At 46.6% G+C, this 19138-nt stretch overlaps 1 protein-coding gene across 3 annotated transcripts in view; it reads right to left on the reverse strand.

Annotated features, from left to right (window-relative positions):
• Window positions 1–13923: 13923 nt before the first annotated feature.
• LOC125455955 (tetratricopeptide repeat protein 31-like) overlaps window positions 13924–19138 on the reverse strand; it is a 63968-nt gene continuing 58753 nt past the window's right edge. For all 3 annotated transcript variants that reach the window (XM_059650731.1, XM_059650735.1, XM_059650729.1), the window contains exons 16-18: window positions 17564–17666; window positions 15580–15686; window positions 13924–15340 (exon numbers count right to left, since the gene is read on the reverse strand). In XM_059650731.1, the coding sequence (XP_059506714.1) occupies window positions 15208–15340; window positions 15580–15686; window positions 17564–17666 (343 nt within the window). In that variant the 3' untranslated portion in view covers window positions 13924–15207. The remainder of the gene's footprint in view (window positions 15341–15579; window positions 15687–17563; window positions 17667–19138) is intronic.

Below are 19138 nucleotides of genomic sequence, written 5' to 3' on the forward strand. Positions count from 1 at the left end.
CTTACACAGATTAGAACAGGGGCTGATTGAATGGGCCATCATTGACATGGAGATGCAGCAAGGCACTTGGGAGTCCTTGTTGATAAGTTGCTAACCGCTAACCTACAGGTGCGGCAAGCTGTTAGAAACACTATTGGTCTTTATCACAAGTGGATGTGAGTGCAAAGGAGTGAAGTTCTCTTTCAACTGGACAGCAGCTTAGTCAGCATCTGGAGCACTGTGCTCAGTTTTGGTCTCCTTATTTCAGGAAAGATATTATTCCCACTGGAACAGTGCAACAAAGGTTCACCAAACTGTTCCTGGGGTGGCAGGACTGTCCTAGGAGGAAAGTTTGGAGAAACTGGGTGTGTTCTACGGCGTTTTGGGATGGACGGACGGACAGACAGACAGACAGAGACAGCCTAGTGGTATTATTACTGGCCCATTAGTCCAGAGACCCAGATAACATTCTGGGGATAACAAAGTGTGAAGCTGAACGAACACAGCAGGCCAAGCAGCATCTCAGGAGCACAAAAGCTGACGTTTCGGGCCTAGGCCCTTAACATTCTGGGGACACAGGTTTGAATCCCACCACAGCAGATGGTGGAATTTGAATTCAATAAAATATCTGATGACCATGAACCCAGTCAGAAATACCCATTTAGTTCACTCACGTCCTTTAGGGAAGGAAACTGCCATCCTTACCTGGTCTGGCCTACATGTGAATCCAGTCCCACAGCAATGTGGTTGACTCTGAACTGCCCTCTGGGCAATTAGGGTTGGGCAATAAATGCTGCCTGGCCAGCAATGCCCTCATCCTATGAATGAATAAAGGAAGGTAGATTCAATTGAGACAATTCCCTTGGTTGGGGAATCAAGAACTGGAGTCTACTATTTGAAAATAAGGGAGATTCCACTGAGGCTGGAGAAGAGAATTTCTTTTAGTTAGAAGGTTGTGAACCTTTGGAATTCCCTACCATTGAGAGTTGCACAGGGTCAGTCTTTGGGTATGTCTCAGGTAGAGATTGATAGATGGTGTACAGGGTTACGGGTATGAGATTCTTAGCAGGTACTGACATGTTCAGAGAAAACAAAAACTGCAGATGCTGGAATGCATGGTAAATAAACTGGAGGCTGGAAGAACACAGCAGGCCAGGTAGCATCTGAGGAAAGGAGCAGTCAACGTTTTGGGTATTACCCTTCTTCAGGAACGAATGTGGGTTTAGCGGGGAGCTGCAGATAAAATAGAGGGGGCACGGAAGAGGTAGCGGTGGAAACAAACAGGAGGATGGAAGAACACAGCAAGCCAGGTAGCATCTGGAGGAAAGTGTTCTATCAGCCATGATTGTATCGAATGGCAAGGCAGGTACAACAGGCCGAATAGATTTCTCCAGCTCCTGTGTTCATAACAAACTATAAATCTTAATTCTCAGACCAGCAGGACCTGTTTTATCCACTTCTGGAACATGGGTGTCACTGCCTGGGCCAGCATTCATTACTCACCACGAGTTATCCTCAACGAGGTGGTGGTGAGCCTCTTAAAGTTCTGCAGACCACGTGCTGTAGGCAGATTCACACTGCTATGAGGGAGGGAATCACAGAACAGGTCAGGTGAGGGACTTGGAGGGGAACTCACAGGGGATGGGTGTTCCCACGTGTCTGCTGCTTGTCCTTCTAGAGGGAAGCGGTCGTGGGTTTGAAAGGTGCTGTCTAAGGATTTTTTGGTACATTTCTGTAGCACATCTTGTAAATAGTACACACTGCTATAGGGTGGCCAGTGAAAGACTTTTTCCGAGGATGATGACTTCAGCTTGTACGAGGGGACATAGCTACAAATTGAGGGGTGATAGATTTAATACAGATGTCAGAGGCAGGTTCTTTACTCAGAGAGTGTTAAGGGCGTGGAACGCCCTGCCTGCCAATGTAGTTAACTCAGCCACATTAGGGGCATTTAAACAGTCCTTGGATAAGCATATGGATGATGATGGGATAGTGTAGGGGGATGGGTTTAGATTAGTTCACACGTCGGTGCAACATCGAGGGCCGAAGGGCCTGTTCTGCGCTGTATTGTTCTATGCGGTTACTGAGTGTCATTGGTGGAAGGAGTGGATGGGGTGCTAACTAAGCAGACTACTTTGTCCTGGATGATGTCGAGCTTCTTGAGTGTTGTTGGAGCTGCCCCCATCCAGGCAAGTGGGGAGTATCCCATCACACTCCTGACTTGTGCCCTATAGATGGTGGACAGGTTTTGGTGATTTACTCACTGTGGTATTCCGAACCTCTGACCTACTCTTATGGTCACTATGTTTACATGGTGAATCCAGTTGAGCTTCTAATTGGAATCATAGAAACCCTACAGTGTGGCAGTCAGCCATTTGGCCCATCAAGTCAACACCAACCCCCTACACTATCCCTGCATTTCCTACGACCAAACTACTTAGCTTGCATATCCTTGAACCTGCACGTTTGGAATGTGGGAGGAAACCCACGCAGACACTAGGAATGTGAAAACTCCATACAGACAGTTGCTGGAGGATGGAATTGATCCCCGGTCCCTGGTGCTGTGAGGCAGCAGCGCGAACCACTGAGCCACCGTGCCCCCCACGCCCCCCCCATGCTAACCTTCAGGATGTTAATAGCGAGGGATTCAGTTATGATAACACCGTTGATGCCAAGAGGCAGTGGTTAGATTGCCTCTTACTAGAGACGGTCATTGCCCAGCATTTGTTAACTGTTCTTGCTGCGTCTGCATGCCGTTGATGACCTGACCAATCAGCACCACCCAAAATTTCCAAAGACTGCGGCAGGTTTCATTTCTGCATCTCCGCTTTTGTCTTCAGCCATGGGGCAGGGGCAGGCCATAATTCACTTGATGGCAACCTCCTCCTTCCCTCCTTGTGCTATTAATTTCCCAACGATTCAGTTTGGTACGGAGACACCCCGGTTGTTAGCCCTGTTCGTTCAGTTTGCAGACTTTTTGCATTCCCTTGTTACCATTTTGGCAGCTTGCACTTTCAGAAAGTGGGCTAACACTTTTTGTGTTGGAGGGAACAGCAGTTCGTGTTACTTGCATTCTCGCAGCAATACTGACCACATGATGGTTTCACTGGCAGATCTGAGAACACGTTTTGCAGCATGTTCTTCTGTGCCTTTATTTATGAATTGGGACATGGTGCAATTCTGTTCAATTCACTGCGGCGGTGTCAGACTCAACTGTCCAATCAATCACTACTGCTTCAGTCGGCACCGGTCCAGACAAAATTAAATAAGGCAGATTGAATGAAATAAATAAATTATATTCACAACCAGTGCATCACCAGTTATTGGCAGGCATATGACTTTGTTACACAAGTGACACATTACTGAATCATATCCTTCAGTTTGAAACTCCAAATTATTATGTTCTGTTACTGCACCATTGTGAGATGGGGTTAGAAGATAAATTACCTCTCACCACACTGATGAGGATCAGCCGAATAACTAGGATTCATTGCATCAATGAGAGCTGCATCTTGTTTCATACATTATTTAATCGAGTGGTTTAATTGGTCCACATTTTGCCTGTTGTTTAAGCTTGAATGTTCTCGAGTGCCGGTGCCTTCCATTTCTGGCTGCTGCGGTGGCAGCGCGGGATCACTACTCGGACCCCTTGGCATCAGGGTAGCCCACAAACCCACCAACACACTAAAACAGCAGCTAATGAACTTAAAAGACCCTATACAGACAACAAATAAAACAAACGTCATCTACAAAATACCTTGCAAGAACTGTGACAAACACTACATTGGGCAAACTGGCAGAAAGCTAGCCACCAGGACACATGAACATCAACTAGCCACAAAACGACATGACCCACTATCACTCGTATCCTTACATACAGATAAGGAAGGACACCACTTTGATTGGGACAACACATCCATCCTAGGGCAAGCCAAACAGAGACACGCACGAGAATTCCTAGAAGCGTGGCGTTCCAACCGGAACTCCACCAACAAACACATTGATTTGGAGCCAATCTACCATCCCCTGAGAAAAAGAACAGGAAATGACATCACCAATGCAGGAAATGACATCACCAACCAAGGAAACCTAACCAGATAAATAGAAAGCGGGACATAACACCAGCGCTTCGTTGGAGGCTCACTGTTGATGTTACCTAGATGATATTATAGTCAATATGATGGGGAAATTACGAGTAAATCAGAAAGCTCGATAGAAGAGTTAGAATTTGTTTTCAGTGGTAGCAGCGTGAGCCAGAATGTCGATGGAGAGGTAAGGCCTTTTCTCCCCCGTTAAAGAAAAACCTACCTCTGCAGCAGTGGCCCTGTGGTTTTCAGCAGCGGGTGTGCAGAGAGAACGTGAGCCGGGAAGGATCTGATAGTCGGGCATTGGCTAAACCCGAAACACTACATGTGTAGTGTCTCCCACCCATCCTCCACCTCTAACCAAAATAAAAACTGTGGGGAGGGTCAGTAAGGGAAGGCTTTTTAAAAATTCTTCTGGAAATCTCGATTAGAGGGGATGGAAGCTGGGGCCGTTGCACGTTCCTGTAGCAGGATGTGGGAGGTAAGGGTCACTGCTGGTGTCCCCTCTGACTTCACCTGCGAGAAGTGCACCCAACTCCAGATCCTCACAGACCACGTTAGGGAACTGGAGCTGGATGAACTTCGGATCATTCGGGAGGCTGAGGGGGTGATAGAGAGGAGTTATAAGGAGGTGGTCACATCCAAGGTACAGGAAAAAGGTAGCTGGGTGACTGTCAGGAAGGGAAAAGGGAACCGGCAGACAGTGCAGGGATCCACTGTGGGCATTTCCCTCAATAATAAGTATACCATTTTGGATACAATTGTCGGGGGGAGGGGTGGCAAGACCTACCAGAGCCTGGCCCTGTGACACAGAAGGGAAGGGGGGAGAATAGTTGAGCAATTGTAGTGGGGGATTCAATAGTAAGAGGCACAGATGATTCTGTGGACGCAAACGAGATTAATGGATGGTATGTTGCCTCCCGGGTGCCAGGGTCTGTGATGTCTTGGATTGTGTCTTCAAGATCTTTAAGGAGGAGGGTGAGCAACCAGCAGTCATGGTCCACATCAGTACCAATGACATAGGTAGAAAAAGGACAGAGAATGTGAAAAATGAGTACAGGGAGTTAGGTTGGAAGCTGTAGTCCAGGACAAACAGGGTAGTTATCTCTGAATTACTACCACTGCCACATGATATTGAGATAAGAAATAGGGAGAAAGTGGAGCTAAACATGTGGTTACTGGGCTGGTGTAGGAGGGACGACTTCTGTTATGTGGATAATTGGAGCACATTCTGGGGAAGCTGGGACCTGTACAGTAAAGACGGGTTGCACCGGAATGGGAAGGGCACAAATATCCTGGGAGGAAGGTTTGCTCGAGCTGTATGTGATAGCAGGGGGTGGGGAACTGGATTTATAATTCAGAGGATGAGGTATTCAGCCATCCACAGACACAACAGGGAGTGAGTTTGTTTATAAAGAAATGTCGTCGATGAAGCATAATTGTGGACACGGAGAAGGCTTGAGGTGTGTATACTTCAACACTAGAAGTATCAGAAATAAAGCAGATGAACTGAGAGCATGGGTCAGTACTTGGAACCACGATGTTGTGGCCACTACAGAAACTTGGGTAACTCAGAGACAGGAATGGTTGTTGGAAGTTCTGGGATTTAGATGCTTCAATAGAAATAGGGAGAGTGGAAAAAGAGGCAGGGGAGTGGCATTGTTAGTCAGGGTGAGTATAGCAGCTACTGAAATGTGGTTCGAGAATAATATGTCTACAGAGTCAGTTTGGGTTGAGGTCCAGAACAAGAAAGGAGCAGTCACTTTGTTGCGGTTTTTTACAGACCCCGTAATACTTGCAGAGAAGAGGAGGAGCGGATTGGGAGGCAGATACTGGAAAGGTGCAGAAATCACAGGGTTGTAGTCACGGGTGACTTCAACTTTCCAAATATTGATTAGAAACGTTTTAGTTGTAATAGTTTAGATGGGGCAGATTTTGTCCAGTGCGTTCAGGAACGATTCCTGACACAGTATTTCGACAGACCAACACAAGGAGAGGCCACTTTGGATTTGGTGCTTGGCAATGAACCGGACCAAGTGTTAGGCCTGTTGGTAGGAGAGCATTTTGGCAGTAGCGATCATAACTGTTCCTTTTACAATAATCATGGAAAAGGATGGGTACATACCGCAGGGTAAGGTTTATAATTAGGGGAAGGGTAATTACAATTCTGTTAGGTAAGAACTGGGTAACATAAAATGGGAACAGATGCTGTCAGGGAAGAGCACTATTGAAATGTGGAGATTGTTTAAGGAATGCATACTGCATGTGCTCGATATGTTTGCCCCTCGCAGGCAGGGAAGATGCGGTCGAATGAGAGAGCCATGTTTCTCAAGAGAGGCCGAATGACTGGTTAAGAGGAAGAAGGATGTAAGTAAGGTTTAGGAAACAAAGGAACGGAAAAAAGGCTCTTGAGAGAGACAAATTATCCAGGAAGGATCTGAAGAATGGGCTTAGGAGAGCTCTTAGGGAGCTCAAGAAAGCCTTGGCAGACAGGATCAAGGAAAACTTCAAGGCATTTTACACGTGCGTGAGGAATAAGAGAATGACCGGAGAAAGGGTAGGGCCAATCAAGGATTGTAAAGGGAATTTACGCACGGAGCCTGAAGAGATAGGAGAGGTCCTTAATGAATACTTTTCTTCATAACTGAGAGGGACCTAGTTGTCGAGGAGGATAGTGTGAAACAGGCTGGTAGGCGAGAGGAGGTTGATGTTAGTAAGGAAAATGTGCTAGGAATTTTGAGGAAGTTGAAGATAGATAAGGTCCCTGGGCCTGATGGGATTTATCCAAGGATTCTATGGGAGGTGAGGGATGAGATCACAGGGCCTTTGGTGATGATCTTTTCACCCTCACTGTCCACAGGTATAGTGCCAGAAGATTGGAAAGAGGCTAACATCATTCCCTTGTTCAAAAAAAAGGGAACAGGGATAACCCCAGAAATTACAAGCCAGTTAGTCTTACGTCAGTGGTGAGCAAATTATTGGAAAGGACTCAGAGAGAAAGGATTTTTAATCACTTGGAAAGGCACAGTTTGATTCGTGATAGTCGGCATGGATTTGTGAGGGTAGATCATGCCTCACAAACCTTACTGAATTCTTTGAAGAGGTGACCAAACACGCGGATGAAACTGGAGCAGTGGATGTGGTAAACATGGATTTAGGTAAGGTGTTTGATAAGGTTCCCCTTGGTAGGATCATGCAGAAGGTGAGGATGCATGAGATAGGGGGAGATGTGGTAGACTGGATTCAGAATTGGTTGACCCTTAGAAGACAAAGGGTGGTAGTGGATATAAAATATTTAACATGGTGTTCAGTTACGAGTGGTGTACCACAAGGATCTGTTCTGGGTCCTCTTCTATTTGTGATTTTTGTAAATGATTTGGATGTACGAGTGGAAGGGTGAATTAGTAAGTTCGTGGACAATACAATGGTGGGTCATGTTGTGGACAGTGCGGAGGGCTGTTCTAGGTAACAAAGGGACGCAGAGCTGGGCTGAGAAATGGCAGATGGAGTTTAACCCTGGAAAGTGTGAGATGATTCATTTTGGAAGGACAAGTTTGAAAGCAGAATACAGGGTTAACGGAAAGATTCTTGGCAGTGTGGAGGAGCAGAGGGATCTTGGGGTTCATGTCCACAGTTCCCTGAAAGCTGCCACTGGGGTGGATAGAGTTGTTAAGAAGGCATATGGTGGGTTAGCTTTCATTAATAGAGGGATTGAATTCAAGAGCTGTGAAGTTATGCTCCAGCTATACAAAAGCCTAGTTCGGCCACATCTGGAGTAGTGTGTCCAGTTCTGGTCACCTCATTACAGGTAAGATGTGGAAGCATTGGAAAAGGTGCAGAGGAGATTTACCAGGATGTTGCCTGGAATAGAGGAAATGTCTTACGAGGAAAGGTTGAGAGCTCAGACTTTTCTCTCTGGAGAGGAGGAGGAACAGAGGTGACCTGATCGAGGTGTACAAGGTAATGAGAGGCATGGATAAAGTTGATAGCCAGAGACTTTTCCCCATGGCAGGATTGACTGCCACGAGGGGTCATAGTTTTAAGGTGTTAGGAGGAAGTTATAGAGGAGGCGCCAGAGGGAGGTTCTTCACCCAGAGAGTTGTGAGTGCATGGAATAGTTTACCAGTGGTAGTCGTGGAAACAGAGTCATTAGTGACATTTAAGTGATTGCTGGACATGCACAGACAGCAGTGAATTGAGGGGAATGTAGGTTAGGTTATTTTATTTTTGGATTAGGATTATTCCATGGCACAACATCATGGGCAGAAGGGCCTGTACTGTGCTGTGCTGTACTTTTCTATGTTCTATCTAGGACTTTTCACTTTAGAATGACAAAGGATGAGAGGTGACTTGATAGAGGTGTACAAAATGATCTGCGGTATATATAGAGTGGACAGACAGAGACTTTTTCCTAGGGTGGAGGTAGCTATTACGAGGGGGCATAGTTTTAAAGTGAGTGGAGGTAGATATCGGGGAGACGTCAGAGGTAGGTTCTTCACTTAGAGTGGTCGGGGTGTGGAATGCATTGCTGGAGAGGCTAGTGGGGTAAGCCTCATTTGGGGCATTTAAGCGGCTATTAGATAGGCATATGGATGATAGTAGAAGGTAGGGGTGGAGGTTAGATAGGCTTTAGGATTAAGGTAAAAGTTCGGCACAACATCGTTGCTGAAGAACAGTACACCACAGTACAGGCCCTATGTTCGAATATTAAAACCAGATAAGATACGGTATTGAACATGGAATAAAGTCAAAGTGGGTGATGATCTTCCAGAGTCCCTCTCTGGGGAATTAATAATGGGAAATAAAGAAATGACACATGCACTAAACATTGCAGAAATGAGGCTAAAAGATGAAGGAAAAGAGGGAAGAGCCAGCAAATTGGTATTGAGGAAATGGTTACAACCAGGATCTGGATGTCGTACATAAAAATGGTGTAGATCACCTGGCTCCACTTACTCACCATAACCTTTAATTCCTTTATTGTTCAAAAAACTCTGCCTTAAAAACATTCAAAGAGGTAGAGTCAACTACTTTACTGTGAAGGGCTGTGGGCGGCACTGGTGCTGCAAACTACCATCCCACCAGCTTCCACATTAAGATAATCAGACGCCATTTCTGCCACCAGACACACATTCCCCTCCCTTGTTTGCCTTCCACAGGGTCCATTCCCTCCGGGATACCCTGCTCCACACTTCATTCACCCCAATACCCCCACCATGCCCTTGATCATTAGCAACTCCTTTGTCTGTCCAACAAAAACAAAGTTGCTGGAAAAGCTCAGCAGGTCTGGCAGCATCTGTGGAGGAGAAAGCAGATTTAACCTTTTTGGTCCGGTGACCTTTCCTCAGAACTCTGCCTTTATCTGTTCAACTAGTCTTCTCTCCTATCGTTTACTCCCCTGTAACCGGCGAAGGTGCAACACCGGCCCATTTCCCTCCTCCCTCCCCAGTATCCAAGAGCCCAAACATACCTTCCACGTGAAGCAACACGTCACCTGCACTTCCCAGAGTCCAGTCTACTGCATTTGCTGTTCACAACGTGGTCTCCTCTACATTGGGGAAAATGAAGCGTAGACTGGGTGACCGCTTGGCGGATATCTATGTTCTACCCACTAAAAAGACCCTGAACTACCTGTTGCCTACAACTATCATGCACCAATCTGTTCCCTGGCCAACATCTGTCTCTGGATTGCTACAGTGTTCCAGCAAAGCTCAATGCAAGCTGGAAGAACAATATCTCATTTTCCGCTTGGGGACCCTGCAGCCCTCCGGACCCAATATGGAGTTCAATAATTTTAGGGCCTAAACTCTCCCATGTCCCAGCAGGCCTTGTTACCACACCACCTGTTGTTAGTCACTAACAGTCTCCATTAGCAACTATTCACCCTCCCAGCCTGATCATTAGCAACTCCTTTGTCTGTCCAACAAAAACAAAGTTGCTGGAAAAGCTCAGCAGGTCTGGCAGCATCTGTGGAGGAGAAAGCAGATTTAACGTTTTGGGTCCGGTGACCCTTCCTCAGAACTCTTTCTTTATCTGTCCAACTAGTCTTCTCTCCTATCGTTTACTCCCTACCCCACCCATGTCCCTATTTTCTGCATATAAACTGACATTTTCCCAGCCACCATCCGTTCTGAGGAAGGGCCACCGGACGCGAAACATTAACTCTGTTTTCCCCTCCACAGATGTTGCCAGATCTGCTGAGCTTTGCCAGCAACTTTGTTTTTTGCCTGGGTCTGTATCTAATGGAGTTGGGGGGGGGGGGGGTAAGAGGGTGGGGTGGACAGAAAAAAAACTACTTTATAAAATCCTGAGGAACATGATAGGTTTAATGCTGGAAAGATGTTTACCCTTCCTGAACACAGAACTCGGGGGCACAGTTTAACAATAAAGGGTCTCCCCTTTAAGACCAAGGCCAAAACTTTTCATCCTCTCAATCACTGCAATTCATTTCCTCAGGCATCAATGAGGCTCAGTCAGAATACTTTAAAGTCTCAGATAGACAAGGGATCAAAGGCGGCAGGAAGGGAAGTGAAGCTGAGGCCATATCAGGTCAGTCACTATCTTACTGATTGGCAGAGCAGATAACAGGGACTGAATGGCCTACTTTTTTTTTGTGTTCAAAACATGACAGCCAACCTTATGTTGACAAATTGCAATGTGATCATCGCCAAGCTATCTTTCTAAATTGATGTCAATTGAGCAATAGCAGTTCTATACTTTTACAAAAACTAGTGCCAAAGGATCTTATAAACTTAACTGAGCAGTTAGACAAGACCACAGTTTAACATCTTACCTGATGATGCACAGCTTTGAAATGTCGGTCTGAAGTCTCCGGAGATGGCGCGTGAATCCATGACATTTCAGCTCAGAGGGTGCAGTCCACCCCAGTGAATCAACATTGGTGCCATACTGAGCTACCACAGAGGGTGGACATTGTGCAGTGCAATACAATATGGAGAAACTCACTATGGATTTCAACATTTTACTCAAGAGCTCAGAGTCCTTAGAATCATACAGCCATACTGCATGGAAACAGACCCTTCAGCCCAACCAGTCCACACCCACCATAATCCCAAACAAAACTAGTTGCGCTTGGCCCATATCCCTCCATATCTTTCCTGTTCATCAACTTACCCAAACATCTTTTAAATGCTGTAACCATACATGCATCCAGCAATTTCTCTGGCATTTCATTCCACATGAAACACACTGCATAATAAAGCTGTCCCCCATGTCTTTTCAAACCTTTTTCCTCTCACCATTAAAAATATGCCCCCTAGTTTTGAAATCCCCCACCCTAGGGAAAAGACCCTCATCGTTCACCTTATTTATGCCCATGATTTCATAAACCTCTACAGGTAAACATCTCAACCTCCTACATTCCAGTGAAGAAGATCCACCCGAACAAACCTTCCACATTAGACAGGGGTTCACCTGCACATCCAATGTGGTGTACTGCATCCACTTTTCCCATTATGGCCTCCTCTACATTGGTGAGACCTAGTGGATACTTGGAGACTGTTTTATAGAGCATTTGCACTCTATACATGACAAACACTGCCATCTTCCAGTCGCCAACCATTTTAACTCCCCCTCCCACTCCCTGGGTGACATGTCCATCCTGGGCCTCCTCCAGTGTCCCAATGACACCACCTGGAAACTGCAGCAGCAGCACCTCATATTCCACTTCAGGAATCTAAAGCCCAATGGTCTAAACGTAGATTTTACCAGTTTCAACATTTCCCCACCCCCGGCCGTGTCCCATGACCAATCCCCCCTCCTTGACCTGGCACTGCCTGTCCACCTGCTCTCCCACCTCACTGACCAATCCCTACCTGCACTATCCTATCACCAGCCCCACTTTATTTCAGAGCTCCTTTCCCCTCCATTTCTGAAGAAGGGTCCCGACCTGAAATGTCGACTTTCCTGCTCCTCTGATGCTGCCTGACCTGCTGTGTTCCTGCAGTTGCGCACTGTGTTATCCAAACCTTTCCAGTCTATTTTTATAACTCCAGCCCTCCATACCTGGCAACATCTTTGTAAATCTGTTCGAAACCCATCCTTCCTAGAACAGGATGACCTGGGCTGCAGAGTACACCTAAATAGGCCTCCCCAATTGCCTTAACCACCCTATCTACTTGTGACACAAATTTCAACGCATTATATGCCTTGGTCTCTCTGTTCTACCCACCCTCTGTTCAACGGCCGTACCATTGTCTTAGTCCTGCCTTTGTGTGTTTTACCAAAATGCAATACGGGGAACGTGAGAAGTGAGTTGCGACTGGAGCAGGAGCAGAGCAAGCGAGGGCCGAGACCCAGATGTGAATTAGGCACTGGAGACCGGAGCGGGAGCAGAGTCTGCGAGGGCCTGCCAGGAGGATGAGTCCTGAACAGAGGGCCCTGCGTACAGGTGAGGCCTTGTGTTGTGAAGCCCACTGGGCATGGGCTTGGTGGCGGGGGGGGGGGGGGGGGGAGGAGAAGGAGGACTAGAACTGGAGTACTTTAAAGACACTTTGTATCATTCTGGACTTTTTAAAACGATGTATTCCCACACTAGTCTTTTGTTTACTATTTCACTCATGTAGCAACACAGTATCTGTACCTAGGTATACTGCGCCCATCGCGGTGCCAAGAGGCGACATTACAAACTTTTCATTGCACTCATTCAATTGCACATGACAGTAAAAGGCTATTCTAATTCTACCTCACATTTATCCAAATTAAACTCCATCTGCCACCCCTGAGCCCATTGATCTAATTGATCAAGATCTCTTTGTACTAAGATACCCTTCTTCACTTTCCAAAACACCACCAGTCTTGGTGTCATCTGCAAACTTACTAACAATGTCTCCCATATTCTCATCCAAATCATGTATATAAATGTCAAATAAAAATGGATCCAGCATTGAATCCCTATGGAACACCTCTAGTCACAGGACTCCAGTTAGAAAACCAACCCTCCACCGCCACTGCCTCCTACCATAAAGCCAAGTTTGCATCGCCTTTTTCTTTCTTCTTCTTTATTCATTCACAGGATGAGGGCGTTGCTGACTGGCCAGCATTTACTGCCCAGAGGGCGGATCAGAGTTAGCCACATTGCTGTGGGTCTGGAGTCACATGTGGGCTGGACCAGGTAAGGATGGCAGTTTCATTCCCTAAAGGACATTAGTGAACCAGATGGGTTTTTCTGACAATGGATTCACGGTCATCATTAGATTCTTAATTCCAGACATTTATCGAATTCAAATTCCATCATCTGCTGTGGCAAATTCAAGCCCGGGTCCCCAGAACATTATCTGGGTCACTGGATTAACAGTCCAGCCATAACACTACTAGGCCATCATCTCCCCCTGGCCTCTCCAATTGGCAAACTCACCATGAATCCCACAGAGGTGAGAACTATTGGGTTTTATCTTGAACGTTTACAACACATGCGCTTCGACAGTGTTTTAACACTTCCCTCTGAAACCCCCAGCTGTCTCAGTCCTGGTCAGGCAGTGGCCTGGTGGTGTTATCGTTGGACTGTTAATCCAGAAACCCAGATAATGTTCTGGGAATCTGGGTTCGAATTCTGCCAGATGGTGGAATCTACATTCGATAAATATCTGGAATTAACAATCTAATGATGCCCATGAATCCACTGTCAACGGTCAGAAAAACCCATCTGGTTCACTAATGTCCTTTAGGGAAGGAAACTGCCATCCTTACCTGGTCTGGTCTGGTCTACATGTGACTCCAGACTTGTGTTGACTTATACAACCCAGGATACCCATACGCAATGTGTCGGTGTGTGGTGTGACTCAGTGCTGTGCTGAGGTGCTTGCACAGAACCAAGACTGAGAAAGGAAGAGACAAAGTCTACAAGAATCTGACTGGGATTTTATAAGGATGTATCTGCAGTCTCTGGCACTGCTCACTTTTCTCAAGGCAGTTTTTATCTGGTTATAGAAACTTGATTTTTTTTTATATATAGGCATTGTGCAATTTATAAAAGGTAAAATCAGATCATTTATAACAGGGTGCATCATTTTATCAGAGTACACTGCCTCCAATATGGCACAAGGGGCAGATAGAAGTGTCAGAATACCCCCCTCTCTCCCCTTAAACATATTCCGAAACATGGTTTGTGGAATCAAATCAGCAAGAGCTGCAGACGTGGAGACATGATGGCAGGAACTGAGGCAACGCTGAGTGAGATGGGAATTGACAGTGTGGAACCCATCTCCAGGAGCAAGCCACATCAAGCAGCCCTAAGAGCAAGTTTCCAATTAAAACCTTGAGTGCACCGAGTGTGTGTAGACACGAGGCTTGAGAAGGCATTTACATTACACAGCTCATTCAATTCCCATCACAGATGGCCCCAACAGCGTGTGCGTGCTCAAGGGTGATGTTCTCAGGAGTGCGAGCATTTTACCCTCAGCAGTCTGCTGCTGATTTTAGACTTTTTAACCATGAGCAAGGGAGATACAGCTGCAAGGTGGGAGCCAGGCACACACACACACTGCACAGCCATTCGGCATTCTGTATTGAAGTCAGGGTATCTCTCTGCCTCCAGACAACAAACCCGGAATCTTGTTTCCACCTGACGTAGAGAGGTTAGCACCGAATCCCAGTCAGCCCTTCCACAGCCAGAGGGCAGCAGGTTATGAATGACTCCCTCTCTAACCAGTGGAAAGGTGGTCTGAATGCTGAAGCCACAGCACTTCACACTGGAGATGGGGAGGGAGAAACTCGCAATGCCTCTATTGTGGGCAGGTTCACATTCACACACTGCAGAGGCTCCAACGGCAGTCCTAACCTCCTGGGTCTGTGCTCCTTGGGAATGTGCAAGGTACACAGGAAACTCCTCTTGTTCACACGAGGATCCCTTCCTTGTAACACCAGTGCCTCTGACATCCAGGTGAAAAAAGTTCCACAGTTAGCTCTCCAGTTTGGTGTTTTTGTTTCTCTCATGAACCTTACTGTAAAATGCGCTGCACTGCATGTTGCTGCCACAGTGATATCCGCGAAAGCACATCACACACTGTTCTGTACACTGATCCATTAGTGTACTCCCACTGGCTATAAGGCATCATGCCCTCCTTCTTCACAACTTGGCTTCTTTCTTTGAAGTACTAGAACACAAACGTGAACCAGTCGATGTTTAATTCTGCGTGACCTTGCTATCCATGCCTTTATGCTTTGGAATGTGCCGGAAACGACACTTGTCCCCATAAACACAGCCGACATTCCTCCAGAAATGGCACTCAATGGCGGGTGGGATTTTCACCTTCTCCCTGTTGGAGGTGGGAGCGAGACATCAGTTAATGGGCAGGGGGGTGGGGGCGGCGGGGGGACAGGACGGCACAAAGAGGGTGTAGGATTGGATGGGGAAGGGTCTTTATACAGTGGAAATCACAAGAGATGTGTGGGAGCAGCAAGATTGCTACTATACTGTCAGCAGGCTTCAGGTCCCGTGTACCTCTGACCAAGAGCTGATGGAGTAGCAGAGGTCCGGTGAACAGGTGCTACTTACACAAGTGAAGGCTTGGTGGTTGGAGCGGCCATCTTGGCCGCTCCGAGGTTTTTGTAAATATTGTCAGGATGACGAATCAGCAGCTTGGTTCCTTCGAGTTCAGTGCCCTGCGGAAAGGAAGGAGAGTAAATCAGCTGAACAACATAGCTGGGCAAACAGATGGAGCAAAATTTAAGCCCCCGCCAACCCCTCCACCATGCCCTTGGTGCCCATCAATCTCACCATGCTCTCTTATCTCATGTCATCACCTCCTATCCACCCTCACCTCCCACTAGCCTGTAGTACCCTGTCCTTACTAATCCCTTGACCAGCCTCGTTCCCCAATCTCACATCAAACCCTTCCCTCATCTCCTGCTAAATTGATCCTCAACCTCAGCTTTCCGCTAATCCTTTGCCCCACCCCCTCGATTCCTGCTAACCCCCTTCATCCCAGCTTTTCCTCTCGTCTGCCCACTCCTCTCTGCGTGGAGCTGCCTGATATCTCACTGGGAGCACATGCGGGAGCGGGACATGTACAGTTAACAACCATGTGGTAACGGCTCTTATAAGCTCGAGTTTTCCATAAGATGCGGGACAGAAACAGTAGACCATTCAGCCCATCAAGTCTGCTCTATCATTCAAAGTAACCATGGTTGATCTGATAAACTGCAATTTCACTTTCCTGCCCATTCCCGATCACCCTTAATTCCCTTACTGATTAAAAATGTCCATCTCAGCCTTGAATATACTTAACCTAGCCTCAACAGCACACTGCAGTAAAGAATTCCAGTCTTAAACATGCAACTCTTACTCTGAAATTATGCCCTCGGGTCTGGGACTCTTCCACAAGGGGGAAAATGCTTTTTTGGAATCTACCCTGTCAAGTCCCATAAAACTATACGTTTCAATAAAGTCGCTTCTCATTCTTCTAAACTCCAACAAGTACAGGCTCAACCAACTCAACCTGTCCTCAGAAGACAGTCTCTCTGTACCCGGCATCCCTGTAGTGATCCATCTCTGGGCAGCTTCCAATGCCAGGATATCTTCCTTTAGATAAGGGGCCCAAAACTGTTCACAATATTCCAGCTGTGGCCTTGCATAGTTTCAGCAAAACCTGCTTATTTTTGCACTTTGTTCCCTTTGAAAGAAAGGGTATTAGGACGTGTGCTTTCCCTATTACCGCTGAACTTGGATGTTAGCTTTTAGTCATTCATGGACACGGGCATTCAAATCCCTCTGTTCTGTCACTTTTTGTAATCTTTCCACATTTAGAAGTTCATTACTCCTCCTGTCAAAGTGCATCACCTCTCATTTGCCCCATACTACATTCCACCTTCGAGTTTTCTCATAACCCCTCTATATTCCTCTGCAAACACTTTCTCATTCTCGGCACTTTCCTTCCCACCTATTTCTGAATCATCTAGATATTTGGCTACAATACACTGACTTTCCTCATCTAAGTCACTAATATATATGGAAACAAAATGTGGTTCCAGCACAGATCCCTGTGGCATTCCAAGAGTTACAAGATGCATTCCTGAAAATGCCCTCTTTGTCCCAGCTTAGCCCATCCTCTGTTCATGCTAATATGTCTCACGTCTTATTCCGTATCCCCGCAGTCCAGAAGGAAACCAGAGCCAGAGACTCACTATGAGAAGAGTACACACCATACAGTGGTGCAGTCAGGGCTATAATTTGAGTGAAGTCACTGGCTCGTGTGGTACGTGATGAGCCAGACAGTCTGAACAGTCCTGGGCGTTTTGACATGACTATAGCTCCCACTGGTGGTAGGGTCTCAACTAGAACATCTGCTCCAACTCCCTTCAGAGCAGAGAACAAACTGCTTCTTTTAAAACAAACAAACATTTTTCTCTACTGCACGCAACCTTGGCATGTGTTACATCAACACAAGTTTTAATCTCAAAAAAATTCTGTACAGGAATGCAAAGCAGAAACAATAACTGTGACCGCGTGCCTGTCAGAAAGAGTATGCACTCTCCAATACCTGTAACTTTGCAATGGCCTGCTCTGCTGCCTGTTTGGTTGTGTAGTTGATGAAGGCACAAAAGCGATCTTGAAGCATTCGGATGCTGTGTATAGTTCCAACACTGCAATGGCAACAGATGGAAATAAATTTTCAGCACAAAATAGTTAGGGATTCAGTTAATTTGGGGGAGGCAAAGGCCTAGTGGTATTATCACTGTTGATCCAGATAACATTCTGGAGACTCTGGTTCGAATCCCACCAGGGCAGATGGTGGAATTTGAATTCATTAAATATCAGGAATTAAGAGTCTCATGAAGGCCATGAATCCATTATCGATTGTTGGAAAAACCCAACTGGCTCACTAAATCCCTTTAGAGAAGGAAATTACCTGGTCTGGCCGACATGTGACTCCAGACCCACAGCAATGTGGTTGACTCTGAACTGCCCTCTGGGCAATTAGGGATGGGCAGTAAATGCTGCCTGGCCAGTCATGCCCTCATCCCGTTAATGAATTAAAAACAAGTTTAACAAAGGGTAAAAGGGGTCCGTCAGTCATTGTCCAGGGCTTCGAATACACATTCTGAACAAAAGCAATTGGACTCTATGTTAGAGATAATGGGAACTGCAGATGCTGGAGATTCCAAGATAATAAAATGTGAGGCTGGATGAACACAGCAGGCCAAGCAGCATCTCAGGAGCACAAAAGCTGACGTTTCGGGCCTAGACCCTTCATCAGAGAGCTGAAGGGTCTAGGCCCGAAACGTCAGCTTTTGGACTCTATGTTAACTTGGTTTCTCTGTCCAAAGACACAATCTGAGTTTCTCCAATGCCTATAGTTTCTACTTCAGATTTCCAACAACTGCAGTACATTATCTTTATTTCTGTAACAGACTCTTGGGAAAAGTGAGAGGAAAGAGGCAGATCTACCACACCTATCAGAGAGAAGCAAAAACTCATTAATGGGATGTGAGTGGTACATGTGAGGATGACGCCTACCTCTAAATGAACTGAGCAACTTGCTAGGCCATTTCAGAGGGCAGTCCTGATCCGAAACATCAACTTTCCTGCTCCACTGATGCTGCCTGCTGTGCTCCTCCAGCTCCAGTGTTGTTTCTGACTCCAGCATCTTCAGTTAGAATTACAGAATCATAGAATCCCTCGTGTGGAAACAGGCCCTTCAGCCCAACAAGCCTACACTGACCCTGGGAGCATCCCACCCAGACCCACCCCCCTATAACCCACACACCCCTGAACACTACAGGCAATTTCCCATGGCCAATCCACCGAGCCTGCACATCTTTGGACTGTGGGAGGAAACCGGAGCACCCGGAGGAAACCCACGCAGACACGGGGAGAATGTGCACACTCCACAAAGACAGTCGCCCCGAGGCTGGAATCGTGGTCCCTGGTGCTGTGAGGCTGCAGTGTTAACCACTGAGCCACCGTGCCACCCCATCGTTCTTGCAATCTCAGGGTCAACTACATTGCAGTGGGTCAGGAGTCACATGTAAGCCAGATTACAGAGAAGTGATGGCCAAGTGGTATTATTGCAGGGGCAGCACGGTGGCTCAGTGGTTAGCACCAGGTTCAACTC

This window comes from Stegostoma tigrinum, chromosome 1 (genome assembly GCF_030684315.1).
Source record: "Stegostoma tigrinum isolate sSteTig4 chromosome 1, sSteTig4.hap1, whole genome shotgun sequence".
Taxonomy (NCBI): Eukaryota; Metazoa; Chordata; class Chondrichthyes; order Orectolobiformes; family Stegostomatidae; genus Stegostoma; species Stegostoma tigrinum.